Source organism: Microplitis mediator, chromosome 7, assembly GCF_029852145.1.
Source record: "Microplitis mediator isolate UGA2020A chromosome 7, iyMicMedi2.1, whole genome shotgun sequence".
Taxonomy (NCBI): Eukaryota; Metazoa; Arthropoda; class Insecta; order Hymenoptera; family Braconidae; genus Microplitis; species Microplitis mediator.
Genome location: NC_079975.1, coordinates 1,160,741 through 1,187,531, shown reverse-complemented (window position 1 = coordinate 1,187,531; position 26,791 = coordinate 1,160,741). Strand labels below are relative to the sequence as shown.

Genomic DNA, 26,791 nt, shown 5'->3' with positions numbered 1-26,791 from the left:
CTACCGTCAATCCTTTAATCCTCGCTATATACCCACAATTGTCTTTCTTTCTGTCTCCCGTTCGTGGAATGTCTTTCAGATTACATCTTTCTCAGAATCTTTGTTCAAAACTATTTAAATCATCTGCCCTTTCCCGCTCTCCCAGTGTTCCTCCCCCACCCCCGCAGTTGCAGCATCAACTGATACTTCCCTTGATAATTAATAGCTCATCAATCATATTTAAAAAATGTAAAATAATTAATTAACAGACCACAATGTACATTATTTAACAAAATAAAAAAGCCTAAAGAAAAATTACATAACGCCCCAGCAGAAAACTTTTCGTTTCATCAACTTTTTATCCTCTTCTCCTCAGTCTTCTGCTCAAGACCTTCTTAATTTACTCCTTGCAAAAAAAAAGATAAAAAAAGGAAGAAAAGAAAACCCACCACCTTCTAGACCTACAAGACAAAAAAAATGTTTCCACTTACTCATGAACAAAATAAGCTTCTATTCACCAAAAATTAAGCTTCGCAAGTAAGAAACAAAACTAAAGACCCGCAGGCCTCGTGTTGTTGTATCCTCTCACATAAAACAAACACGAACCATTGATCACTTGCGAAACTTTTCAAACCTGCCGCGTATCAAATTCACCTCACGTTACTACTCTGTACAGTATTTTTTTTTTAACAACCGCACAACACAGCCACTACAACAAAAAAATAAAAATAAAAAAATAAAATGCTGTAACCGTGTTCACACATAAACTGAACCGTTTGATCAAAAAACATTTATCGGTACAAGTTAACAAACTTACGGAGCAACTAATTACTATAAATTTTATTTAATGTTTTGTTATTTTATTTTATTAATTCGAGCGTAAACTAATAAGTAATAAAACTAACTAACACGTACTAAACTAACACGGTCATGTGATTACGCGATAATCTTGGCTATAACTTTGCACAAGTTGATAATCCCTGGGTGTAGTCGCTCGGGATAACCGAGACCGAGATCCAAAACTTGACACTTTTTTAAAGAAAATTATTTTAAAAGTCGACACTGGCAACTGGGTCTTGGATTTTAATTGTTTGAGTTATGGGGAATAAATATTTGAGATGGAGATGAGTAAATGTTTCCGGTGGAACTCTTGCGGCCTTCTTGGCCTTAGCACGAGTGAAGGCCGATTCAAATACGTATACTATCGGTGGAGGAGCTTCAAATGCAAGAGAAGGGGATTACTCACTGTTTTACTTGATGCACATACTCCTGCTGTACCACAACCGGCAAAGACCCCCAAAGAATTCTCTTATTTAGAGTTTTTCAAAATTTTCATTTTTCAAATTCGAATTTTTTAGGCGGGAAAAATATTTTTTTGAGGTTTTTTTTTTCGGGGGGCACCTAGACGTCGAAAAGTTGATGGAAAAAAATTTTAGAGCCTGATAATTTTGGGAATTAATTGAGAAAAATCAAGAAGATGATTAATAATGAGATATCAATTTTTGGAATTTATATTTTTTGTCGATTTTTCATGTTTTAAATTTGACTACTGACTTACTCTTACCTCTTACAATAAATCTAATCCGCAAAAAAAATTAATATGACTAAAAAAAAAAAAAATCAAAATTTGGTCCAGAAACAAAATCCCGCGCTAGTTTGAAAGTGAGTTAACTTAAAAATGGGAAAATTTATATGAATAAAATAATTTTTTTCACATACTTGGATGTCCGTATATGCGATTTAAAAAGAAAACGTCAAAAAAAATCTTAAATATAATTTTTTATTGGGGAAAAACCATAAGCCTTTCGTATAATGACCAAAATCTTTCTAGTAAATTTTGGGATTTACTTTGAATTTTATTTAGAATAATAAATAAGAAAAACTGTCGGCTTTGTCGGTTTCAAAGTCACCTGCTGTCTAATAAAATACGGAAAACGAAAAAAAAAGGAAAAAGTATTTGAGAAAATTGGTTTGAAGGCAAACGAGACATCAGAGATAAGAGGACTCAAGTCTGACAGAATTGACACTAAGCCCCCAGTATCTTTTCTTTCTCCTCTCACATGCATCCCACCCCGTTTATTTCCATTACAGCCACTTGTACTGTTTTAATTCAATTTAATTAAGACTAAAAATCCAACAGAGACGTCTCACTTTTATTTCGCAAGTCGAGATCCAAACGCCAGATATATTTAATACAGTGTATTAAATTAATATATATGATGTTGATTAAATTGACATCTACAAGTTCATTCGATGTCAGATCAAAGGTTGCTCCTCATGTGTGCAGACAAGCAAGAAAGTCCTGGCTTACAAATTTAACAGATACTGAATCGGCAAACTCAACTCTACTTCACTCATCATCTACCCAATTTATGAACCGCTAAAATTTTCCGCTGTAAATTCTCTCCATTATACTCTAAACTACTCTGAGATCCCTATTAGGAAAATTACGTCTTATTATTATTATTTGCTCATTAGTATTGTCAGTACAAAATAAGCCGAGATATATAACCAAGTAGGCGATTTAAATAGAATTATATGTTTGCTATGAGGATAAATTCAATTTAATATGAACCGATTACTTTAATTATTTATAATTACGGCAGTCGATCTATGGCCTGTCTTCTCCATGTTCATGACCAGTTTCCACTTACGACTCTTACGAACTACACGTACGTAATTTGTGGAACTTTTCCGAATTTTCTCAGAAATAATGATCCTGAAGTTAGCAGACAATTGAAAATTTTTAGGTTTTTTTTTTAACAATTACATTTGAAGAAAAAAAAAATCAAAAATATGCACATGTAGAAAATTTCAAAGACTACAAGTGTAATTTTTTTTAATATTTTTTTTTATAATTTATCGTCTAAAAAAAAGTACAAAAATTATTAGACGTCGGCTAACTTCAGTATCATCAGAAATAAATTAATTTTTGAAAATAATTACTTTACTCTAAATCTTTTTATAAAAAATAAAAACTGTCGTTTACTTCCGTATGTCGGTTGATTGCAGAACTCAACAATTTAAAGAAAAATAAAAATTTTAATTTGAAAAATGGCGCCAGAAATATTTTCGTCAATTAAATTTAAAAAAATACTAACGTGTGATAATTATGTCGGAATTTGTTAAAAAAAAAATCAAAAATATGCACATGTAGAAAATTTCAAAGACTACAAGTGTTATTTTTTTAAATATTTTTTTTTATAATTTACCGTCTAAAAAAAAGTCCAAAAATTATTAGACGTCGGCTAACTTCAGTATCATCAGAAATAAATTAATTTTTGAAAATAATTACTTTACTTTAAATTTTTTTATAAAAAATAAAAACTGGTGTCGCTTACTTCCGTATATCAGTTTATTGCAGAACTCAAAAATTTAAAGAAAAATAAAAATTTTAATTTGAAAAATGGCGCCAGAAATATTTTCGTCAATTAAATTTAAAAAAATACTAACGTGTGATAATTATGTCGGAATTTGTTAAAAAAAAAATACTGACATATTTTTATGATATATTAATTATCCTTTGAACATTGATATTTATCAATATCGATAATAAAATAATCACAAAAATTTACGGATAACATAAATTTAATTATTTTTAATAATAAAATAACTAAAGCGAAAAATTTTAAATGAATTTAATTAAATACTCAAAAATAATTAATTGCTCGGCATCATCCATAAATTAAATGATATTTTTAATACCCGATAATCAATATGCATTAATATAAATATATATATTAAATTATAATTAACATACAATGGATTTATTATACGCAAATGTCAAAAGCTGGATTTCAATACCTATACATACACTCTCAATCATATATGTATATATATTTATATATATTTGCTAACAATATTAATAAGTAGATTAACTAAAATTTACTTGAACGTCATGTAATATAATTACGATTAAATATATCACACATGCATATTATACCGTGTAAATATATATATATATATATATATATATATATATATATATATATATATATATATATATATTTAGTCATATGTATTTATGAGCTCTTTGATCTTCTGCAACAAAGTTAGTAATTTAAATAAATAAATAAATAAACAACAACTCGATAAAAATCAGTTTACGTAAACAATGACGTTTTGTTAGCTAATTAATTTCACAGTCTATTAATTAATTTTTAATTAATTAGCAGAGAATTTTTAAGTGAAATCAAACTCAAATAATTACCGTGGCACAACAAAGCTGCAACCCGGACTTTGTGTATCTTCCGATGGAAATTTATCGGCGATTTTTATTTCATCTTAATTAAATAACTTTAATATCAATCCGCGATAATAATTATTATTATTATTATAATTTGCAATTTATTTTTTTACTCCGATCAAAGATCACTTTTATTTTTACTCTAAAAATTTATGAAAATAAAATTTCATAATTTGCATATTTATAAGCTGGACTTATACTAATAATTAATTTAATTAATTAATTAATAATAAAGGTATGGAATTTTTTTACTCTATAAATTCATCAATTATTTTATTAATTAACCATTAATTTTTTTTTTCTTATAAATAATTCATTAATGGATTAAGATGGTAAGTAAATTAAAAAAAAATTCTAATAAATTTTTTTTTGATTTGATTTAAAAAAAAAAAAAAAAATTTGATAATACTGAAGTTAGCCGTCTAATAATTTTTGGATTTTATTTTAGACGGTAAATTATAAAAAAAAAATTTGAAAAAATTGCACTGTAGTTTTTTAAATTTTCTACATGTGCATATTTTTGGTTTTCATTTTTTTGAATTGTTTTGTTGATAAAAAAAATCCTAAAATTTTTAATTGTCTGCTAACTTCAGGATCATAAAATTTGAATAATTGATAATTTTTTTTTTTAGGAAAATCAACAAATAAATAATAAAAATATGTTACTAAAAGTATATTCACTCATGATATTAATGTTAGATTTGATAACATTATTATTCGGAGTAATAATATCAATAATTGTAACATTTTACCGGACATTGAGACCACCGGCAATGAAAAACATCAATGGGGAAGTAGCCATGGTAATTATGAATTTTTTTTTTTTTTATATAGATCTTATATAGATCTATATATTTCAAGTTAATTAAAATGGTAATCCAGGTGCTATAATTGAATTAATAAAATATAGAGATTGAGATTTTGTAATTTATTGTAATTAATTTGAGCGAGTTATGAAGTCTGTAAGTATATAAGTACTGTAATATAATTACAGTATAGTGTTAATGTTATTTATAATTTATTAATTGGCGGAATTTTAACATGTGCGAGGTAATGTCGCGGACGGTTGAGATGTGAATATAAATATGATATTAATTAAGAGTTTATGGTTTATTTTTTTTTGAGCGGGAATTATTAAAAATTGATTGATGCTGATTGCAGGTAATAGGAGCCGGCAGGGGCGTTGGACGCGAAATAGCGCTGCAATTATGTCAGCTGGGTGTCAAAGTCGCTTGTGTTGATAAAAATGATAAAATGTGTAGAGCTACTGTCCTACAGGCCGCACGTGATTCCGTTATAGTCAGGCCTTATATTTGTGATATTACTGATAAGGAACAAGTATGTGGTTTTTTTTTTTTTTTTTGATAGGACATTTTAAGAAAAGAAAAAAATTTTGAATATCTGAAATTTTAATTGTCATTTTAAAAATTTTTTCAAGTCTAGAATTCAAAAATTTTAGTTCAGAGATAAAATGAAGAAGTTTATGAGTGCAGCAGACAGACAAATTCAAAATTATAAATAAATAGAGTAAATAATTGACGAAATAAAATTTTGAAAAAATGCGCATTTAAAAAATTAAAGTGCATTTTTTAGAAATTTTTTTTTAAATTATTTACTCTATTTATTTATAATTTAAAATTTGTCTGGTGTCTGCTACATTTACGCTTATAGAAATTTTTGAATTTTGAATTTTAAAAAAATTTTACCGCCAAGTTTGAATATTAAAATTGAAAATAAAAATTACAGGTAGCAAATACCGTAGAATTAATTCGCAAAGACTTAGGAGAAGTAACGATGCTGTTACATTGTTGCGGAGTCCCGAGTTCGCGATCGCTAATACAAAAACCACCAGATATAAAAGAGGCGATTGACGTCGCCGTAGTCAGCCACTTCTGGGTAAGTCGAAGTACTTAATAAATATCTAATTTATCTAATAATGAATATAAATTCCCCTGAAGCTTTTGGAGTCAGTGCTCCCAGGAATGCAGCGTCTAGGCAAAGGACACATCGTCGCATTGTCTTCACTTGCCGGTTTCTCAGGAGCAGCGAGTCGCAGTGCCCGTATTCCTTTTTCCACTGCCCAGTTCGCCATCCAAGGGTTCACCGAGTCCCTTCAAGCCGAACTCAGACAATCAAACAGCAACATTATAATAACTCTCATACACATTTACCCGTTTATTATCGACAGTGAAGCCGCTAATGACATTCGTCTACGGTAATTTAATTAATTCTACAACAGTAATGATAAGTAATTAAAAAAAACTAATTTTTTATCAGGATACCAAGTTATTTTGGTACAATGCCAGCATCTGAAACGGCGCGAAAAATTTTAGACGGCGTCAGAAGAAATTATTCGGAGTTTAGTGTACCTGGATATTTACTATACCTCGGACATTTACTCAGGTACAATTTTAAATAAATAAATAATTAATTAAGCTGTAAAAAAATTTTCGAGTGAATCCGGACATGCGTAGTAATTTTTTTCAACTCCGTAATTTCAAGTGACGGAGTCAATTTGAATAAAAGTTGATTCCCGCTTTTTTACAGAACACTAATTATATAAAAATTTTTTTTTGTTAAAGAATCCTTCCGAAGAAAGCTTCGTTCATGTTACGAGATTTACTGGACACAGGAGTTGATTTTGGATAAAATTTATTAACCATTACTTCATTACACTTAGAATAAAAAATTATAATATAATATTTAAATAATTAATACTCGTGCTGATAAGCAAGACTGATTATTAATTAATAAAAATATTTTTTATAATTAATATTAATACACCAAAAATAAAAAAAATAATATATTTACAATAAATTAAAAAATTATTAATCTAAACCCGGAGGCGCTGGTTCTGAGGGGTCAGCGATACCCTCGAGTTCCGTTTTTATTTCGACAGGAAGAAAATCTCCTGGCGGTGCGATGTCGAAGTCGTCGTGCAAGTCAACGATTTGTTTGCCGTGAATAACATCCATGACGGCAGCAGATATGTGGGCCTTCTGGTTGTCGGCGAACTGGTCAATGTGACTGACAAGAGGTTCCCTGAGACCCGGAGCCATCTTAAGAGCGTCCGCGAGCTGCTGGGGCGGAAGCTGAAGAATGACCGCGAAACTCTGAGGCTGGGTGCGCTCGCAGCACTTGACGAATCCTTCCCAGACTTTCGGCTGCTTCCAGACCTGCTTGAGGATCAGTCTCTGCAGGATGTTCATGACGAATCCGCTGAGTCGCGGGTAGAGAGCGAGACTCTGTATGACAGTTCGCATCAGCAACGTGGGCAGCGGGTTTATCTCCATCAGATGCTGGATCACGACCGCCAGTGTCTCCTGGGTAAAGACCTGCTTCTCGGCGAAGCACAGAGACGTAGTTTTTATGACCGTCTTCAACTCGGCTTTGCTGGAGTCGATATTGTGCAAGGCGATTAGTAGCTCGGCCGGAGTCAGCGGCGACGTGTGCGGTACGCCGGTGTCATTATTGTGAGTACCCAGGAGTCGGTTGAAGACTTCCTTGACGACGATCGGGTTCAACTTGATGAGCTTAGGCAGCGCAGCGATTACTTCCTTCTTGGTCAATCCGTTCAAAACGGGGATCAAAAACCGGACGTCTGAGACTCGGGTCTGGTAGAGTTCGCGTACCCGCGAGACCAATTCAGCGCTTGGCGGTGATTTTTCAGTCAGGATGTGAATGATACGAGTGATCAGAGTCTCTGCACCCTTGGGACAGTTTTCGACAAGTGCGAGCAGCTGGGGACTGGCCATTCCTAGTGAGCGCACGGGGTTCTCTACAAGTCTTAGGACAATTCGCTTTACATCAGCAGCCATCGAGGTGTAGACCCGAGCCAGTTCGTGGATCAAGTCCTGGTGTTTTTCTAGCAACGATAAATAAAGTCCCAAACAAGCGCGAGTAGTCGACTCGGTCCAGTGCTGCTCAATTTGCTCGCGACCGCGGTCCTGTCCGAAAACGATCTCCGGTGGGTTCGGCAGCCTGAGGAATCCTAGATAGAGAACTGCGTACTCTTCTATTAGTTTACTGAGGTCAGGACGGCTGTAGAGTTCGACGACCAGATTTATCGATGTGTCGCGTATCACCGATTTCTCGTGACCGGTATGACAGAGCAGAACATTCAAAAAGACCAATTGCTTGGTAGGTCTTCGGATAACCATCTCTTTGAGGAGATTAAGTGGAGCGAGACCACGCGATTCGTCGCATGAAATGCTCTTGAGCGCTTCGACGGCGTCCTCTGTAATCAAAGGGGCTTCGAAGTAAAGCCTTGAAAGCAGCGGGTCGCGATCCTTGCCTTGAATTATCTCGATAGCTGATACCAAGGTACAGAGGACGAAATTGTAAGCTTGTCGTGGTGCCTCATGGGGATTTGTGCTGAGTTTAGTACGTCTTTGAAAGCCTTGAAGCAACGCATACTCTTCATACAACCAACCTAACGCGAGATCCAGTCGCGTTCTTATGTCATCCGAAATATAATGCAAGACGGCTTCTCTGATGTGCGGGTTGAAAGTCGCAGCAAGAGTTGTCAGAACTTTAGAATGCATTGTAACAAGTCCAGCAAAGATCGCGCTCTTCCCGAGACGCAAGATCCTATTAACAGCCATCAGCATATGTTTTTCCTTGGCGTCCCTCGGCATCGGCTTGGTGACCTCCGCAAGTTTTAGTATTTTAATCCGTGCCCGTTTTGCGAGAGTCTTCTCAGCTTCCAGCACCGCCTTGGCTTCCTTCTCCTTTTCACGATCTTTCTCGCGCTTCCGTTCGCGCTTGGCTTCAGCTACAGAAATAGTTGGATTCTTGATCAAGTCTTCCATCACCGCATCATCGTCCTTGTCCTTCTTTATTTTCTTAGCCTTCGCCTGTTTTATTTGGGCTGCCAGTAACTTAGCGATCGCTTGCCGCTGATCCAACAAGTCCGGAGACACACTAGGCTGATACTCCCGTGCAAATATCGCAGTCATCGTGTCTGGGACCCAGGTCATGCTGTCCAAAACTAGGTCAGTTGCTATCTCGACGCTCAGCCGTTCAGAGATGAAGCTCTCGGACAATTCAATCAACTCAGGCTTAGTTATCACCGGGAGAGGTTCAGGTTCCGACTCCTCCACGGAAATTGTTGGGATTATTGTCTCCAATTTCGCGCGCTTGGCAGCACTGGCAGCAGCTGCGGCTTCCTGCTGGCGCTTCTTCATCCTACGGATCTCTTCTGGCTTCGGGTACGCCTTCATGATGTCTTGTTCCTTGGCTCCCAACAGCGTCAATTGCTTGACAATAGTCTGCACATGTTCAATACTAGCTGGATGCTTCATCAGAGCCAGCAGAGTCGTCTTGAGCTGCTTCTGTACACTAGTAAGCTGAGAGTCCGACAGAGTCGGTGGTAAATCGCCTTGGAGACGCTGCAGCGCTTCAATAACTTTTGTCATAAACTGCGGGCGCATTTTCGCTATCTGCGCAAGACTTCCCATGCATGTCATCAAATTAACGCTGCTTACATGCGGCGACCCGTGGAATTTTATCAGCAAATCCATCACATGATTAGCCTCCTCCTCAAGTTTACGTCGCCGCGCTATTTTCAGAGTCAACGGCACGTCTTCCAGAGAAAAATCATCCGGTTTCTTTGGCATATCGGGATCAATGTGCGTCTGGAGCAGGACCACGCCTTCGAGGAACTTAACAGCCTGCGTGCGTATCCCATCATTGTCGCTATCAATCATATTTATTATCTGGACCTTCAGAGCGCTCAGCTGATTCCACGCAGTCTCCATTTCCGGAGTAACTACCGCCGAGCTGCTGCTGACGATCCACTTCAAAGCGGCTCTCAAAATACGACCGCTGGTCCGGACAGCGCGTTTTGATACCGCAGGCACTTCGTCGTTTATCAATCGCAGCAGGGGTGTGAGCATCTGAGGAATTTTCTCTGGTGTCTTATCTCTAGAAGTTACAAAATAAATAAATAAATTTCTGATTCTGACCTGGACAGATTTAATTTTAAATTATATAATTACCCGGCTTGTTCAATGAACCCTGCGATTGTTTTTCTAACTTCCGAATTACGGTCTGAACAGAATTGCAGTACCTCATTGAGATAAATATTCATCAGCTGGGGTTCTTTGTTTATCAGATACTCCTGTATTTTCGTGAGATTTCCAACCTTTGTCTGATCATTCTGACTCACTGCCGCTTCATTCAGCCACTCTACGATCTGCAAATAATAATAATTATTTATTAACACAATTACACACAATAATAATAATTAACATTAATATCAAAAGCACATTTCTAACCATTTCACCAGAACTCTTCTCAGGTTCAGGTCTGCGATGTAACCTCGGATCCATTTTGTAAATATTTATAAATCAATCACTTTTATAAATGTCTTCATAAATTTCAATAATAAAACTACTGAGTTTTTATTTATTTTGTATACTAGTATACATGTATGTAAATTTATTATATATTTATTAAATTTATATAAATAAATATGTAAACGTTGTTTTCTACAAAACAAACACAAGGCTCAGCCGAAAACTTCTAGGTTATGAATTTCAAACTGGTATTTAAATATTTGAAAAATTTAACGCGGCGGCGCTGCGCGCACGTTACCGCGGGAATTTTTGAATTTGGAAATAATCATAGTCTACACTTAAGTTAGAGCTGCATTGAATGCATCCAGCCTAAAAAATGTACTCGTAATTTTTTTTTATTTATTAATAATTTATTACTTGCGCGGTAAATTTAAATATTTCAAAAATAAATAATTAGAAACTGGAGAAAAATTAAAATTCGTAAGTCAAAATAAAATGGCGGCAGATTGTGATAGAAAAATATTTAAAAAATTAAAAAAAAAACACGCGAGTGTTTGAACAAACCTTGGCGGGGAAATAATATGCAGAAGGGTGTCCTAATACACTTGGAGATTTGAATTAAATTGCTCCAAGTGTATTGCGGCTAAAAAACGTCACTTAACTGCTATTTCCCCACCAGACGATGCCAGATGATTTTGCTCAGGAACTTGGAAGGTATCAGCATCAGCCATCAGCAACACTTTACACTAGCACTGAACACTCAACACTTAACAACACCACAGACACTTTGCACAATTTAAATTTTATAAACACTGCACATTTTAATTAAACAATGATTATAAGCATCAAATTTAATGGATAATTACACGACTTAACTGCAATACTGTTTCAATTTAAACGAAGAGAAGGATCTGGACTATCATTGCCATTGTCGATGATACTGACTGCCACTATTGGACCGCCAGTTGATACAAACAATCGATTGCGCGATTCATTCTCCCTCCCCCACTTTAGCAAAAATTTGATAAGTAGGGGAGGGAGAACACAACCACGCGCAGTAGCGCCATCTTGGCGCGAAATTTAAAAATTGAAATTCAATAATTTTATTAAAATTTATTTGTGTCAATAATTAGACTAAAATTTATACAGATAACTAAATGTATATAAAATATATCAAATTTATATCAAACTCATTTTGTATATTATATGTTTAATGTTTAAATTTTTTGTAATTATTTTAAAGTAAATTCTAAAAAAAATTTGAATTTACGCGCGCTTTTTTAAAAACTTCACTGGCTCCGCACATGCGTTCGATAAAGAAAAAAACTAACCTGCAAAGTGTTAAATTACCTGTGTCTTACAATAAACTCGATATTTAAACAATTAAAATACCTCAGTAAATATAAGAAAACTATAAGCAATAATTAGTTTTTAAATTAATAATTTATTAAATAATTAAATGACAAATTCTTATAAATATTCAAATCAGCGCGTTTTTAATAAATAAACAAACATCTGGGTGATGTAATAAAGAAAAATAAAATAAAATAAATAATTGTTCAACAATGGAAATAATAATTAGACGGACTTCAATAATAAATAGTATTTTATTTAAGTCATTTAGTAATTTACGGATTTTGTCAAGTAATTCAGTGTGTCCATGTGAGCCTACGAAGTGGAATTTTTCAAATTACAGTAAGTTCATTTGTTTATTAATCAAATATTTATTTATTTAAATAATTATTAATTTTTTTTCAGATACTAAAATACCCTATAGGACTTTTACAAAAAATTTTTTACCCATTTCATCATTAGATTTATTAACGAACGTAAAATCTGTAAATTTAAATAACAATGAATTGTTTAAAAAGTTTAGTAATAATGTTGATAAAAAAAAAGACGGAGTACCAGAAACTGATGTAAATAAAGGGACGAGTCAGGATGAGCCGGCGATAGGAGTAGGATTAGAAAAAAAAAACGTGTTTCAAAAAATGAAACAGTTGTTCAAAGATTACTGGTACATTATGGCACCAGTACATATTGCGACATCCACATGTTGGGTTATTATTTTTTATATTGCAGCTAAAAAGTTTGTATCACTTATTTTTCAATTCATTTATTTATATGAACATTAAATTTTATTGTTTTATTTTTAAATTGCAGCGGAGTTGATGTGATTCCTATTATGGAATATATAATGATACCTGAAAAATATATCAATTTAATTAAAAATTCCGGTGCTGGTCATTGGGCTGTTGTTTATGCGCTGTATAAATTAGCGACACCGGTACGATATACTGTCACTGTAGGTGAGTTGATTGATAAATAATTATTGACGACGAAATTAACATCAGGTAGTTAATTTGTTTTAAATGATGGGCATTTTTATTTATTTTATTGCTTATGATAGCAGTAAAAAATTATTTGATGAGTTCTGGAAATTTTAAGTACGGTTTTGAATTATAATAATTTTTCTTGAGAAGTGAATCTGATTAACTGTAACTTCAACGGGATACTTCGGAGCCTGAAAAATATATTTAGACTTCTTATTAAATTGAGTATTTATAGATTGTAAGCACCTGCATACATAAAAAAAAAATATTTATTATTTTGAACGAATAAAATGTAATTTTACAAGAAAAAATTAATTTTCGAAAATGAATACTGCCGTAAGATGGACAGTAAAGATGAAAGTCTTTTATTTTTAATATTTAATACTTAAAATTATAATTTGTTGCTGTAAGATGGACCGCGGACACGATTTTTTGAATGAAGATATTTAATATTCACCAAAAAATACTGCCGTAAGATGGACAGTGGTCATGATTTTTTTTATAAATGTATTTAGAAGTAACATAAAAATTATTCACTGCCGTAAGATGGACAGTAAAAATTTATAAGAAATTTATTTAATAGTAACAAATATTAAATTTCAAATTTATTCTCTGCCGTAAGATGGACCGCGGATAAGATTTTTTTAATGAATATATTCAATAATCACAAAAAAAAAATTACTGCCATAAGATCTGTAGTAAAAATGAAAAAAAAATTTTAACAGCCAAAAGTCTAATTTGTTGCTGTAAGATGGACCGTAACCATGTAATTTTTTCAACGAAAACCTTTGAAATTCACGAAAATTAACTAATTGCCGTAAGATGGACAGTGAGAAATTTGAATTATATCCTACAGTAACAAATTTTGAGTTTAAAATTAATTTACCATCGTAAGATGCGCAGTGAAGATGAATTTTTTCAAATATATTTAATATTTAAAATTATATTTCACTGCTGTAAGATGGGCTGTGATTATAAAATTAATTTGGGTGAACATTTAATCCTTTTAAAAATAAATTTACTGCCGTAAGATGGAAAGTAAAAAATTATAAAAATTTAATATTAATTTTTAAAAACTTAAATAATTATTAGTATTAATTAAAAAAAATGTTTTTTAGGAGGAACAACGATGGCCATAAGATATCTAGACAGAATGGGATATTTAAAATTCAAACGACCGTCATCAGAGGTACTTATTATTAAAAAATCAATAATAAAATCATCGAATTAAAAGGACAAATGTAATTAATCTTGTATTATTATTCTTTTTCCATGCAATCAACGCAGAATATTCGTAAGCCATCTAATAGGTCAATGAAAAATTAGCTATTATGTGTTTTTGTTGTAACATTTATTAATTAATTTGTTTTAAATATTTTTCATGCGTTTAGTTTGACAATTAATCTCATTAGTACATAGTTAGTAATTATAATTTAATTAATAATCTAATTGTTAAATTTTTTGCAGGCAACGTCATCAAGCAAGTGCAGGAACGCGCTCAAAAAAAGTACTGACGCAATCAATTCCAAAGTTGACGCAAAACGATAAAGAGAAAGTCATTAATAAAATTTAATTATTAATGTTATATTTATTTATGTGTAAATTTAAGTATAACGTAAATAAGTGAAAACGTATAAATGTAAAAAAAATAATTATTAATTAATAAAATATGTGAATATGTTTAATATCAGTCTTATTATTTATTTTAATTACTTTATTTAAAGCCACTATTATGCGCTAATTCATTATTATTATTATTAATATTTCAGTTACTAGTTACTAATTATATATTTAAGTATTTAACTAGTTAATGGTATATCGTGTTTGTACACAATTATAAATAATGTCATTATTGGTGCTAATAATTATGTCATTTGTTCTTAATTTCACTTATTGCAATTATCATATTTGCTTTAATATATCAAATATTTTATTTTAAATTTATTAACTAACTAATTAGTAAGGCCATTAACTTTTTTTTCAAATAAAATTTTCATAATTGTAAGACAAATTTTTATTATTTAACATTTTTTTTCCAGGCCTTCAGTTTCCGGTCAGGTACCAACTAAAGTAATTAATAAAAAATTTTCCACGCAAAATTTCGTACTTCAAAGACAAATTTTTATCAGGTTCTGTTGATTGATCATTCAAAATTTAAAATTTCTTCAGGTCCGGGACAGATTCCAACTAAAATTACCCATAGAAATTTTTTTTACGTAAAATTTTCATAATTATAAAGACGAATTTTCATCACTTAGATTTTTTTTCAGGCCCGGGATAGATACCAACCAAAATTACCCATAAAAATTTTTTTCACGCAAAATTTTCATATTTATAAAGACAAATTTTCATCATTTTAATTTTTTTTCAGGCCCGAGACAGACACCAACTAAAATTACCCATAGAAATTTTTTTCACGTAAAATTTTCATAATTATAAAGACAATTTTTTATCACTTAGATTTTTTTAGGCCCGGGACCTGACCAACTAAAGAGACCTAGAAAAATTTTTCTTTTAAAGAAAAAAAAAATAGAGCAAATTTTTCGACCCTACTAATCAGTTATTTTATAAAAAAAAATGAATTAATTAATTACGCTAAAGAATTAACAAAAAAAATATATCACAGCTGTCTCCGCAACAAGCTCTCGATAGATAAAAAAAATAAACAGCAAATCAATAAATAAATTTAAAATAAATATTTAACATTAATGTAGAAAAAAAAATTGCTCTTTGAGTTTTGTTCTTACCATTAATCATCTGAGTGATCAATAATTAATTATCGTAAGCAGTGTAACTAAATATTTAAAGAAACTAAAGTGGATTTGTTTTTAACCCATATATTGATAACTTGCAGAAACAGGTTGCGGAGCACGTGGTTGAGTGAGTGATATACGTTCGATATGACACGCTCGGCACATTAGCCGTCCGTCTAATGGATAACAACGTTTGTCCGGTTCATCGGTCAATTGCATGCCACAGTCTTCGCATATGTAACAATCGACGTGAAAATCTCGATCCATGGACACCACTCGTACTGTTTCTTCCGTTCCCTGATAAATGTTAATCATTTATATTAGAATTTGCCGCTAAAAAATACCGGGGATAATCAAAATTGAATATTTACTTCGACAGGAGTTATCCCTTTGCCGCAGGACGCGCACTTGGGCGCAAACATCCGGTGATAATCATTGACGCAGTATATTTTGTTGTCGACGTCGACGGTGAAGGGAACGCCGTCGAGGCATTCGTTGCAAACGCAGCATCTGAAGCAGCCTGGGTGGTAGGACTTGCCCATTGCTTGTAATATCTAGTAGGAATTAACAGAAATTAATTAAAAAATGATAATTAGGGGTAGGAAAATTACTAATTACCATTTCCATTATCAAGTGACCGCAGATCGCGCACTTCTCGGCCGTTTGTTGGAATCCCGAGTACTGAAAAAAATAAATTGTATTTATATTTATATATATTTAAGTGTTTAATGTATAATTTAATTAAATTACCAAGTAATCTTCTTCACAGTAAACTTTTCCGTGGACGTTATAAAAAGCTTTGCCTCTCAAAGCTCTACCACAGGAGCAGCAAATGAAGCAATTGGTGTGATAAAGATTTCCCATGGCCTGACAAGCCTGACCGGCGCCAGTAACTTTTTCTCCGCAGGTATGACAGATTCCGAAGTACTCTCCCTCCTCTTCCTGCTTCTCCATTTCCTCTTCTAGCTGCCGCGTGAGTTCCTCTATTTTTCTCTCGGCTTCAGTGGGTCCCGAAGGTCTCGCAGGAGTGACGCTGTAAGGCAGCAAACCCTTTCCTTGAATAGTTTTGGTCGTCGGGCTCGGAGAAGGTACTGGACGCTTGTCAAGTGCCGGTGTGTTAAACTCAGCGGGTGGTTTTTGGAGAACGGGAACTCCTGCGTTGAGGAAAACCGGTCCGGCGACCCCACTGGTGACTCCGGGTGGCAAACTTGTGATGCGGGGTACAGCTGATGCCAAATCATCAATTGGAACAGTGGCGCTGGTGACTGGAGGCTGGACTTGGCCTCTTACTGGACTAGGCGGGTAATGAGCAGCAGGTCTGGATGTCACTGGAGCACTCGGAGGCAGCGAAACTGGATGATGTGAAGCCTGAAGTCCTTTGGGACTCGGGGGAGGATGAACTGGACTACTCGGATGCTTCAAACCTGAACCGGAACTCACGATAGAGCCACTAGCAGCCTGTCCAGGTTGACTGGAGGCTGGTCCAACAACTGGGTCTCTTGTTCTCGCCTGGTCACGTCCAGCATGAGGAATCGCGTACAAAGGCGAGCTTCGATTAGACGACGGTGACTCATGTCCTTCATTTGTCTTATCTATTGAGCGATTCGGTGAATAAACTGGCGTCCGCGATGGATACTCGCGACTAGGCGAACTATTGTACCTCTCACCAGTATTCCAAGTCGTCGGCATGATATTACGTGGGTTTGCTGGAGTGTAACTTGGCAGACGCGCGTCCGTGGATCTCGTCCCGTAAACAGGTGAGTGTCTGGGTTCACTAGGATACTTAAACTGTCCATTCTCACTACGATATTGTCCTGGATCAGTAACTTGGCTCAACGACCTGTAAGATCCTGCAGCTCCTACTCCAGATCCTACCCCACTTCCTCCTCCTATATGCTCATTACTCATGCGCGTGTAATGAGTCTCAGCATGACGCGGCGATGAATCATTGTACGGATTCATCCGTGGATTTTGTGGCTGCTGGAGCTGCTGCTGAGGTTGCGGTTGCAGCTCCGAGGGCGGGACGTACGCACTTCCTCTCGCCTGCAAGTCCCCAGATGACGACGATGATGTTGAGTACCGCGGATTCAGGGAGGGCACTTCGTAAGACGGCGCACGAATCGGACGTTGTACCTGAAAAATAAATAAAATAATTAAAATCCAGTCATCACACACCCGGAATTTATTTACTCAATAGACTAATTACTTTGCCAGTCATTACGACGTAATCCCCGCCATTAATACTAGCCGGGTAAAAACTAGGAACCTGAGGTCCCGGTTTACTTTGTCCGTCATCGTGATAATTTATTTCCTGTATGTTTTCATAAACCGGTGGCGCTTCGTAAGGGGGCAGTTCCTTGGCCGGCGATATCGTGTATTTATTACCCGTGGGTACCTGGGGCTGAGCTTTTCTGAATGAAGCCTCCAGGTAGCAGTCACCAGCCAACGAAGTCCTCGGACTCCCTTTCGGACTTTTCTTCTCCAAGGAATGATAGTACGGAGGATGGGTCGGCCCAGGATAGTACTCGATGTTCTCATACACCGGGTTCCTGTCCTCGTCTATTGACTTAGACGCCGGATATCTCCCATCGCGGTCGTAAGACTGCGTGTGCTCGTCAATGTAATTATCGATCGCACTCAGCGATCTGTTGGACCTCGAATACTGCTGGTACTGCTGCTGATGATGAAGTTGCTGCTGTTGCTGCTGGTAGTGCTGCTGCAAATAGTGATGATGCTTCACCTGATCACCAGACACCGGGACTTGAGCTTCGGGCTTAGAGCCCCCAATGTGTCCAGGTACTCCAATAGCTCCTCCGCCAGCAGGAACTCGGTCTCCATCGTCATTCAGATGGAGATAATTGAGCTTTTGCACATAAGAGTCTGCTGAGTCACACATTGGCTACGTAATTTAATATATTTTACTTATCTATACAAGTTTATATATTTTTTAACGACTTGTCGCTACAACTTACGACCATGTAACCCACTCACTTATTTTTTATATCATTATTATCATTATCATTATTAATAAATTTAATTATATGCATTTTATTGAACTATTGCTCAACCCTTTGTTTAAATTTTTATTCACTCACTTTTTATTATTTTACCTCTTCCACGAGTGTTAATTTTTTTACCAAATTTTCGATTTGAATAAAGCGTAAATTTAAAACTTGTAAGAAAATATTTTAATTATATACAAAAAAAAAATCTTTGAAATAATTGCGATCGAAAATCGATTAAGAAATTCGGGATACGCCCCGGCTGTTTATTGTTTAGTATGAATATAAAATTAATTATTATTATTATTAAATAAATTAATTGTTTATTAATTATTGAGGAATGTTATTTTTAAATATTAATACTTATAGTTACTGATTATTGTAAATAAAATAATAAAATAGAGGAACGTTACGACAGACGAGTTTACGAGATGCGAGACATTTTTTTTTCAGCTTTGGCAAGTAGCATTTTATTGTTTTTCTCCAGCACTTTCCTTCATTGTTCGCTGTCGGTAATTTAATTGCTGGATGGTAAATAAAATAAATTATAATAAAACAAAGGTTATATTTATTATAATGACATTATATATATATTTATACTTACTGGTTAAATTAAATTGAGGTCAATTAGATTAATTTTGAACGGGTAATTTAAACATTTGTGTCATTGGTTCAAATTATTAGTTAGGAAAAAAAATTTTAATTTCATAATAGACAATGATATGAATAAATTTTGAACGGAAATAGAACCTCTTGTTGTATAGAAAAAAAATGGATTTAAGTCATTTGAATTATTGTTCATTATTATTATTATTGTTACAAGTAACGAACAAAGGAAACAATAAGACGTACAATGAACTGTCATGCAGTGAACAAATTTATTTAGAATTAAGTAGTCTGAGTATTTATTTTATTATTATTATTATTATTATTATTATTATTTATTATTGTTTTTATAATAATTAAGCCAAGTCTCGTAATTAACTTTGTATTGACACAAATTTTTAATTTAATTACTGTCAGATAAATTATTTTCAAAATTTGGCGCCAATCTTTTAAAAAATTTTAATTAATTATTATTATTTTTATAATAATTAAGTCATCCCGAAATCAATTTTTAAATTAATTACTGTTAAGATAATTATTTTTAAAATTTGGCGCCAATCTTTTAAAAAATTTAATAAATTATAATTATATTAGAATTCTTTGTTTGTAAATAATGAACAAGAATTTGAGTTTGTTCATCGAGATACAAAACAAAAAAGTGTATAAAATGACTGAAGTTTGCGTCAAATTCAAATTAGAACCGCCATTTTGATTTTTTATAAAAAAGAACAAAGAAAAATATTTTTGACCTGAAAACGGACATTTTTTAAAAAAAAGACAGCAGACACTGAAATTTTTTTGTTTTTTTACCCAAGTATTTGGATATTTAAATAAAAAAAAAGTTGAATGAACAAATACAAAGGTTTAAAATAGGTGCGTATATTTTTTAAAATAAGTCTTATTAATTTTGAAATTCAAAAAAGTTTTCATAAATCAGATTTCATAATTTTTTATTTTAGATCAACGTTTCAGTTTTCTTTACCATCTTATGTCAAAAAATGTCTTTTTACGTATGACAGTAATAAAAAAATTTGTGACAAACCGAAATCCATTTCAAGCAAAACAATTTCCTGGAATTTCATTTTGGACAGCAGATTTTTTGAACTTTTGTAAAAAATTTGAGTGAAATTTCATCTGAAATTGGGATTGAGGTCAACTGGCTGACAGACACAGAACATATTGATGATTATGCACGAGGTGCATAATAACACTGCAGTGTGTTATATTTTTCCGGTAGATGACGTCACCTGGACGAAATACTAGACTTATATTACACTTGTGATACAAGTTACCAATAGAAAAATTGTAGAGGTTATATAATTAATAATTTAATACACTGTCAGAACATGCATAATAATATTTGTTGAACTGTAATAAGGTATTTATTTTTTTGGATTTGTTTTTAGGAGAGTGATATCAACTGTCAAGATGAATTCAAATGAGAGTGAAGAAAATAATGATAATGACAGTGATGAGTCGTATTCAGAACAATTAGACATGATTGTTGAGGAGGTTAGTGATAATTATGACACCAGTGATGAAAATGACCATGATATAGATGAAGATGTCAATGATGAAGCTGCTGGTGAGCGGGCTAATGAAAATGCGGATGATAACAAACCTGACAATGAGGCTGACAGCAAAGACAATGGACTTGCTAATGATGACAATGGACTTGGTGATGATAAAATGAATGATGATCATGATGATGATGAAAGTACTGATGATGATGATGATGAATCTTATAACAGAAAACGATCACCGATGAGTGTACCTGAAAATTCAAAAGTAAAATATGAGTCCGCGTATGCGCATTTTCAGGAGTGGCAGAAAAAAAAGAAAACGAATTCATTTTCGGAAAAAGTTCTGCTTGTTTACTTTTACGAAATGTCAAAAGTTAGAAAATCTTCGACGCTGTGGAATACTTACTCGATGTTGAAGTGCACTTTGAGTTCTTTTCATAAAGTAGATCTTGGGAAGTACAAAAAATTGCTTGGATTTTTGAGAAAAAAAGAAGTCGGGTTCAACAAAAGGAAATCGAAAGAATTCACGGCGACTGAAATTGCAGAATTTTTGAACTCTGCACCTGACGCTGAGTATCTGCTGGAAAAGGTAATTAGAGATATTGATTTTGTTATTTACAAGTACTCTTATTTTTGTTTTTATTTAAATTACAGGTCATTCTGGTTTTCGGTATCTGTGGAGCTTCAAGACGCGCCGAAATCTGCGGGCTGACTACTGATGACGTCAAAGACACAGGCACTCAATTAATCGTGACGATACAGCACGTAATCAAAAACGTTCCTGACCGCAAATTTACAATCGATGACAACTTTTATAAACTCGTTAAAAAATATATTTTTCTAAGGCCGGAAAGAGGACCGTATAGAAAAATGACAAACAGATTTTTCTTGAATTATCAAAGGAGCAGGTGCACACGACAAGCCATTGGAATAAATAAAATAGGCAATACGGCGAAGAAAATCGCTCGATACTTAAAGCTACCGGATGCAGAAGCGTACACGGGTCACTGCTTCCGGCGGACTTCGGAAAAACTACTCCGGGACTCTGGAGTGGATATGAGATACATGTGTCGCTATGGACAATGGAAAACTGATGACGTATCTGATGATGACGCTAGAAAAATATTTAGATGCATAACTTGCAAAATTAAACTGAAGGCTCCTGTTGATTGCGATCCGCCTGAGGTACCGGAGCCAAGAGTATTCAAACCGATTCCTAAACAGTTGAATGTCAATCAACGAGTCACAGCATCAACTTCTAAGACCAGTCCTCCTGAAGTTATTCCGAAGCCTCCAGCAATCAGTTCTGAAATAATTCCTAAGCCTCCAGAAATAGTTCCTCCTGAAATAATTACTGTCTCTCCAGCAATCGATTGTCTTGAAATAACTTCCGAACCTCAAGTAATAAATTGCCAGGAAACAACTCAAAGGGCTCCAGCAATAAAACGTCAAGTGATTAATTCAAAGGCTAAAATAAATGTAAGGATATTTTTATCACGCTCGAGTATTTTAACTAGAAGAAATTACAAATTTTTTTTTTTTATAGAAAGTGGATTATCACAGCTTCAAATATTCCGTCGTCGAAATTGATAACAGAAGACTAGAAATTGTTGAACGAGGGTGGGTTCCGCTGGAAGGAACATCAACAGTCACGAGTTTCGGGGGATTCAGTAAGTCATATATTTTTTTTATCGATATTTTATAATTCCAAGTGTGATTATAAAAAATTACCCAAAATTCAAATTTATTTTTTAAAGAAATTGACTTTTCTTTTTTTTCTAATAATAAAAAAGTTATTTTTAATTAAAAATCAATTTTCCTACGCACACCAGTTTCCGTAATAAACCCTCGTGACGTCACAATGTTATATATACTCATTACACTTTTAGATTATTGATTATTTATCATTATTATATAATTTTATACATAAATTTTATGTCATGAGTTCTAGTCTGCAGCACCTGCGTTGTAAAAACTAAGTTTACACAAATTGTTATAGATCCTTACGTAATTTCAATTTAAATAACATATATATATATATATATATATATATACATAAATTTATCTAGAATGTCTAAATTTAAGTTATTGCTCATGTTTTACTTCAAATAATGCCATTGTGTACTCACGCGACTACAAAAACGCCGGCTTCGACCACAGCGGTATAATAATTCAAATTAATTTTGCCACCAAAATTATTTAAATGATGTCTATATCGATATTTTAGTTTTATTATCATCATTATTATTAAATATTTAAAAAAAATACAAAATTCGGTAATTATATAGAAGTGGGGCTCCCCTGTTTTTCGGCCATAAAAAATCGAAAAATAGAATTTTTCACAAATTTTTTTTTCTCATTTTGTTCTACTCTTCGGCGGATTTATGAAAAAAATTAAATCAATACCCAAAAAATCCAATTTCATAAAGATTTTGGCGATTGAAAAGTTCAAAAATTAAATTTTTGATTTTCATTCGATTATTTGAGCATTGAAACTTTTTTTTTTTATGATTTCTATTTTTTTTCTTGTTGCGCATAGAAAATAGAATACTTTGAAAAAAAAAATATTACAATAACTCAATTTTTCAAATTTTTACAGCATTTTATCGTTTTTGATTTTATTCCATTTTTTAAATTATTTGTTAAATTACATATTTGGTCATGAATATTTTTATAATTGACTTGTATAATTATTTACTTTGAAAAAAAAAAAATTCTCGGATATCTTCATTTTTCGATTTTTTAGAGCCAAAAAACAGGGGAGCCCCACTTCTATATAATAACCCAAAATTCAAAAATAATTCAATTCAACATAAATTTAAATTCGTCTAATAATTTTTTAAATAAATTTTTTCCACACGAGTTTTTATAAAAGAATTTACAACGTAGTTCCCAAGCATCTAATCAAGTTACGCCAGATATTTTTTTTCGCCGGAATAAACGCCGATAAACTTTCAAATCAAGTAGTCAGTCCGGAAATTAGCGTTGAGAAATAAAAGAGAAACACATATATATATATATACAAACATCTACACATATATATATTAGTATACTACGCATATATCGGTGGTGTAAAATATTCGCACGCATTGCCGGTGCGTGCCGTCATATAAAAACCCAATACAATCCACGTAAACTTAATAAAAATTAACATAACATCTGTAGCTATTACGGAAATTCCCGATGCTGCGTCGCAACATTTTTATTTTCTCAGGAATATTGTGGGAATTTGGGTCAAACATCCCAACAAAGTACTTTGCCAGGTAGTAATTACAATATTAGTAACTTTTATATGACTTTTATTTACTCCTATTACACGCTGTTTTAATTTATTAATTAATAGTCAGGTGTCTTTTATATATATTTATATACATCTTTGTAATTTATACAAAAGAAAGTTGACAGTATGTAAAAAAAATACAATGCGACATTGTGACGTCACAATAACGCGGTAGACTTTAATTAGTTTTCTTTATTCCACGTTGTTGATATTAATTAATATAAAGATATAAAACTTTTTTTTTTACTATATATATTTTTAACACAAGGAAATAACTAATTATTTTAGATGACTATCAGAGTGCTGCTGATTGGGCGGAAATTCTTGATAGAAGAAAATCTCTGGGTAAATTTTTTTTTTTTTTTTTTTAATAAAAAAAATTATTAATTAATTGACAGATTAAATTTTTTTAAAGATAATCGCAACTGGAAATTTTTGCGCGCGCATTTAAATAATACGAGGGTACAAAATGTTAACGTGGATCAGATTAAAGAAGAAGTTTCAGTTAAACAGGAAGCGGCTGAAGATGAGGATCCTCTTTGTCTCTAAGTTTTTTTATAAGTTTTTATATACTAAGTATTAATGTTTATAATTTTAATAATTAACTGACAAAATAATTAATTAATTTATTTAAGTATTTAGATAATTACTCGAAATTTTTTTACTGCAGCGGGAGGTAATTTTTTAAATAACCGACTATTAAAATTAAAAATTGTAATTAATGATGATGATAATAAATATAAATTTGAGTAATGTCAAATAGCGAACAAAGAAATTTATATATGACTTATATATAAATTAAATGAAGGGTAGAAAAGTGCGATGAACCGCGCCCGCGCCTCGAGGGTGCGGCCCCGGTCTACATAAACCCAGGTGTGGCACACAATTTATAGAATCACTCGTAGTCATGCCCTCTATCAACTCAACACTCGACATCGCAACCCCGCGCCAAGGATTATTATCCTCAGTCTTTCACGCAATACAGATAATTAAAACTAATCACCCGCTCCATTAACTCCCAATTATATTAATTAAAATAAAAATATAAATCATTTTACAAAATATACACTGTAAAAAATTGGCGGAGTGAATGCGGATTAAATCCGGAGTGAATGAATTTTTAATTATCCACTCCCCTTGGAGTGAAATTCACTCCGCAGGGGAGTTTTCGCGGAGTAGATAAATTTTTATTAATTTAATCCCTCCAGAGTGAAGTTTTACTCCGGAGCGGAGTTTTGAAAATATTATTAATAAAAAATTGCTCCACTCAATAAAATCGAAGTAAAAACTCGCGTATTACATTTTTGATCAGCTGATACGCGCACACATACACACACCCACACACATATTTAGACACACACGCACGCACACATTTGCACACACACACACGCATTGTTTAGCAGTTTAATATAAATTAATATAAATTTATTTAAGTATTAAAACTCCGAACCGGAGTGAATTGGGAGTGAAATAAAATCCGCGTCACTCCGCAATCAGTCCGCTAAAAAAAACTCCCAATTCACTCCGCATGCGGAGTGTTTTTTTTTAAACTCCGTAACTCCGAGTGGCGGAGTGAATTCGGATTTAATTTCAATCTGAATTCACTCCGGATTTTTTACAGAGTATCCAGCAGAAAATATTCCTTGAAATTTTAATTTATCGCTAGAAAAAGTCCATATATTTTTACCATTTCATGATTTTCAGTAAAACAAAATTTGAATATATGAAAAAATACATTCTTGTAGGGATCATAATTTAATGAAATAAATCCACTTATAAATAATATATATTTTTTTCGCTGGGTGTCTACCGAAAAATATTTTCTCAGTTCAAATATTTTCAAGTACAAAGGTTTTATTTTTCGCATTCTAATCTAATCTCGTATTTACTGTGACGCAATAAAGATAAAAAAGAGATGAAACTTTTACCATGTCCCTTATTTATATGTTTATACATAACATATACATATATATACATAAGTTGAGCGCGATGTTTAAATTAAAGAGAAAGAGTCCGTAATTTTTATTATATCATAAGTTTGATACTCATGATATCTAATAACAATAATAATAATATTGCGGGCATTGCTATCGATTCAGTCGAATGGATAAGAATGTATCACCTTACAAGATGACATACTACATATTTTTATAAATAAATATTAGTGTGTGCGTTAATTTTTTTTTTAAATATTAGCAGCAATAAGTACTGAGTAGTAAATGAAAACAAGTGTACAGGGCATTAACATGCGTAATAAACGGCCTTGTGTTGGTCTCTGTACAGGTGGATGTGGGCGATTTATACGCATATTATATATATGTATACATATATATTATACATCGATGCTCAATGTGTGGATGTGTATTATATATTACATACACGTATGTGGGCATTATACTGTCATGTGGATGTATGTGCGGTATATTTGGTAATGCGTATACAGGTATAGTAATTCGTATACATGAAGGACTTTGGCATCCGTGAAAGTTGTACGCGGACGTACTCTTTCTATCAAGTGTTATGTTGTAGTTGCTGGTTGTTGGCTGGTCATGTTGTATTATTATACGTCGGTGTTGGTTGTTAGCCTGTGGGAAATAAAAGTAACGCAACACCATGGGACCCACAGCCGGTTCGCTGGTCGTATTGCTGGACCGCGATATTCCTCGATCCCAAACCAAACGATTTCCAAAACTCCCACGAGTACGACCGACCATCGTACTAATATACAGTAACAAACTCTGCTATGGTGTTTGTTGTCGTGTTTTAAACC

The 26,791-nt window shown here is 33.1% G+C and overlaps 6 protein-coding genes across 11 annotated transcripts in view; 3 read left to right on the top strand and 3 right to left on the bottom strand.

Moving 5' to 3' along the window:
• LOC130671598 (unconventional myosin-IXb) overlaps positions 1-1,141 on the bottom strand; it is a 41,211-nt gene extending 40,070 nt beyond the window's left edge. The window contains exon 1 of one of the 3 annotated variants that reach the window (XM_057475588.1): positions 471-1,141. The gene's annotated coding sequence lies outside the window, so the exon portion shown is untranslated. The remainder of the gene's footprint in view (positions 1-470) is intronic. The other 2 variants (XM_057475587.1, XM_057475589.1) reach the window with 2 other exon arrangements.
• A 3,186-nt stretch (positions 1,142-4,327) lies between these two features.
• On the top strand, positions 4,328-6,946 carry LOC130671250 (epidermal retinol dehydrogenase 2-like). Of its 2 annotated transcripts, none has more exons than XM_057475026.1 (7): positions 4,328-4,460; positions 4,858-5,028; positions 5,387-5,563; positions 5,972-6,121; positions 6,184-6,440; positions 6,503-6,628; positions 6,808-6,946. In XM_057475026.1, the coding sequence occupies exons 2-7, from the start codon at positions 4,885-4,887 to the stop codon at positions 6,872-6,874; spliced, it is 921 nt and encodes a 306-aa protein (XP_057331009.1). In that variant the 5' UTR covers positions 4,328-4,460; positions 4,858-4,884; the 3' UTR covers positions 6,875-6,946. The 2 variants fall into 2 exon arrangements, with proteins under 2 accessions (XP_057331009.1, XP_057331008.1); XM_057475025.1 differs by lacking the exon at positions 4,328-4,460 and adding an exon at positions 4,540-4,557.
• Positions 6,947-7,038: 92 nt separating this feature from the next.
• On the bottom strand, positions 7,039-10,736 carry LOC130671249 (symplekin). Its single transcript, XM_057475024.1, has 3 exons — positions 10,504-10,736; positions 10,225-10,421; positions 7,039-10,150 (listed from the first exon to the last, which is right to left on the bottom strand). The coding sequence occupies exons 1-3, from the start codon at positions 10,555-10,557 to the stop codon at positions 7,054-7,056; spliced, it is 3,348 nt and encodes a 1,115-aa protein (XP_057331007.1). The 5' UTR covers positions 10,558-10,736; the 3' UTR covers positions 7,039-7,053.
• A 1,114-nt stretch (positions 10,737-11,850) lies between these two features.
• On the top strand, positions 11,851-14,542 carry LOC130672417 (uncharacterized protein C18orf19 homolog A). Of its 3 annotated transcripts, XM_057476998.1 has the most exons (6): positions 11,851-12,219; positions 12,283-12,613; positions 12,688-12,833; positions 13,976-14,046; positions 14,145-14,167; positions 14,325-14,542. In XM_057476998.1, the coding sequence occupies exons 1-6, from the start codon at positions 12,090-12,092 to the stop codon at positions 14,428-14,430; spliced, it is 807 nt and encodes a 268-aa protein (XP_057332981.1). In that variant the 5' UTR covers positions 11,851-12,089; the 3' UTR covers positions 14,431-14,542. The 3 variants fall into 3 exon arrangements, with proteins under 3 accessions (XP_057332981.1, XP_057332982.1, XP_057332983.1); XM_057476999.1 differs by lacking the exon at positions 14,145-14,167 and having other exon boundaries at positions 11,852-12,219; XM_057477000.1 differs by lacking the exon at positions 14,145-14,167 and having other exon boundaries at positions 11,853-12,219; positions 13,976-14,098.
• On the bottom strand, positions 14,016-19,080 carry LOC130672414 (Wilms tumor protein 1-interacting protein homolog). Its single transcript, XM_057476991.1, has 5 exons — positions 17,817-19,080; positions 16,361-17,743; positions 16,229-16,291; positions 15,982-16,164; positions 14,016-15,907 (listed from the first exon to the last, which is right to left on the bottom strand). Exons 1-5 carry the CDS (start codon positions 18,504-18,506, stop codon positions 15,686-15,688), a joined length of 2,541 nt encoding a protein of 846 aa, XP_057332974.1. The 5' UTR covers positions 18,507-19,080; the 3' UTR covers positions 14,016-15,685.
• A 772-nt stretch (positions 19,081-19,852) lies between these two features.
• LOC130672415 (uncharacterized) lies at positions 19,853-25,034 on the top strand. Its single transcript, XM_057476992.1, has 7 exons — positions 19,853-20,091; positions 20,178-20,529; positions 20,625-21,330; positions 21,396-22,220; positions 22,288-22,411; positions 24,310-24,366; positions 24,437-25,034. The coding sequence occupies exons 3-7, from the start codon at positions 20,647-20,649 to the stop codon at positions 24,568-24,570; spliced, it is 1,824 nt and encodes a 607-aa protein (XP_057332975.1). The 5' UTR covers positions 19,853-20,091; positions 20,178-20,529; positions 20,625-20,646; the 3' UTR covers positions 24,571-25,034.
• Positions 25,035-26,791: the final 1,757 nt, after the last annotated feature.

Bases quoted from the DNA above. Each gene is read 5' to 3' on its own strand.
- LOC130671250 (XM_057475025.1), top strand. The intron at 5,029-5,386 runs GTAATTATGAAT...TGCTGATTGCAG, and splicing joins TCAATGGGGAAGTAGCCATG to GTAATAGGAGCCGGCAGGGG. The intron at 6,441-6,502 runs GTAATTTAATTA...ATTTTTTATCAG, and splicing joins GCTAATGACATTCGTCTACG to GATACCAAGTTATTTTGGTA.
- LOC130671249 (XM_057475024.1), bottom strand. From the start codon at position 10,557: ATGGATCCGAGGTTACATCGCAGACCTGAACCTGAGAAGAGTTCTGGT. The intron at 10,422-10,503 runs GTTAGAAATGTG...TATTATTTGCAG, and splicing joins AGAAGAGTTCTGGTGAAATG to ATCGTAGAGTGGCTGAATGA. The intron at 10,151-10,224 runs GTAATTATATAA...TGTAACTTCTAG, and splicing joins GGGTTCATTGAACAAGCCGG to AGATAAGACACCAGAGAAAA.
- LOC130672417 (XM_057476998.1), top strand. From the start codon at position 12,090: ATGGAAATAATAATTAGACGGACTTCAATAATAAATAGTATTTTATTT. The intron at 12,614-12,687 runs GTTTGTATCACT...TTTAAATTGCAG, and splicing joins TTTTATATTGCAGCTAAAAA to CGGAGTTGATGTGATTCCTA. The intron at 14,047-14,144 runs GTACTTATTATT...CAATCAACGCAG, and splicing joins TCAAACGACCGTCATCAGAG to AATATTCGTAAGCCATCTAA.
- LOC130672414 (XM_057476991.1), bottom strand. From the start codon at position 18,506: ATGTGTGACTCAGCAGACTCTTATGTGCAAAAGCTCAATTATCTCCAT. The intron at 16,292-16,360 runs GTAATTTAATTA...TATTTTTTTCAG, and splicing joins ACTGTGAAGAAGATTACTTG to TACTCGGGATTCCAACAAAC. The intron at 15,908-15,981 runs GTAAATATTCAA...AACATTTATCAG, and splicing joins AAGGGATAACTCCTGTCGAA to GGAACGGAAGAAACAGTACG.
- LOC130672415 (XM_057476992.1), top strand. From the start codon at position 20,647: ATGAATTCAAATGAGAGTGAAGAAAATAATGATAATGACAGTGATGAG. The intron at 21,331-21,395 runs GTAATTAGAGAT...TTTAAATTACAG, and splicing joins CTGAGTATCTGCTGGAAAAG to GTCATTCTGGTTTTCGGTAT. The intron at 24,367-24,436 runs GTAAATTTTTTT...ATTTTTTTAAAG, and splicing joins TGATAGAAGAAAATCTCTGG to ATAATCGCAACTGGAAATTT.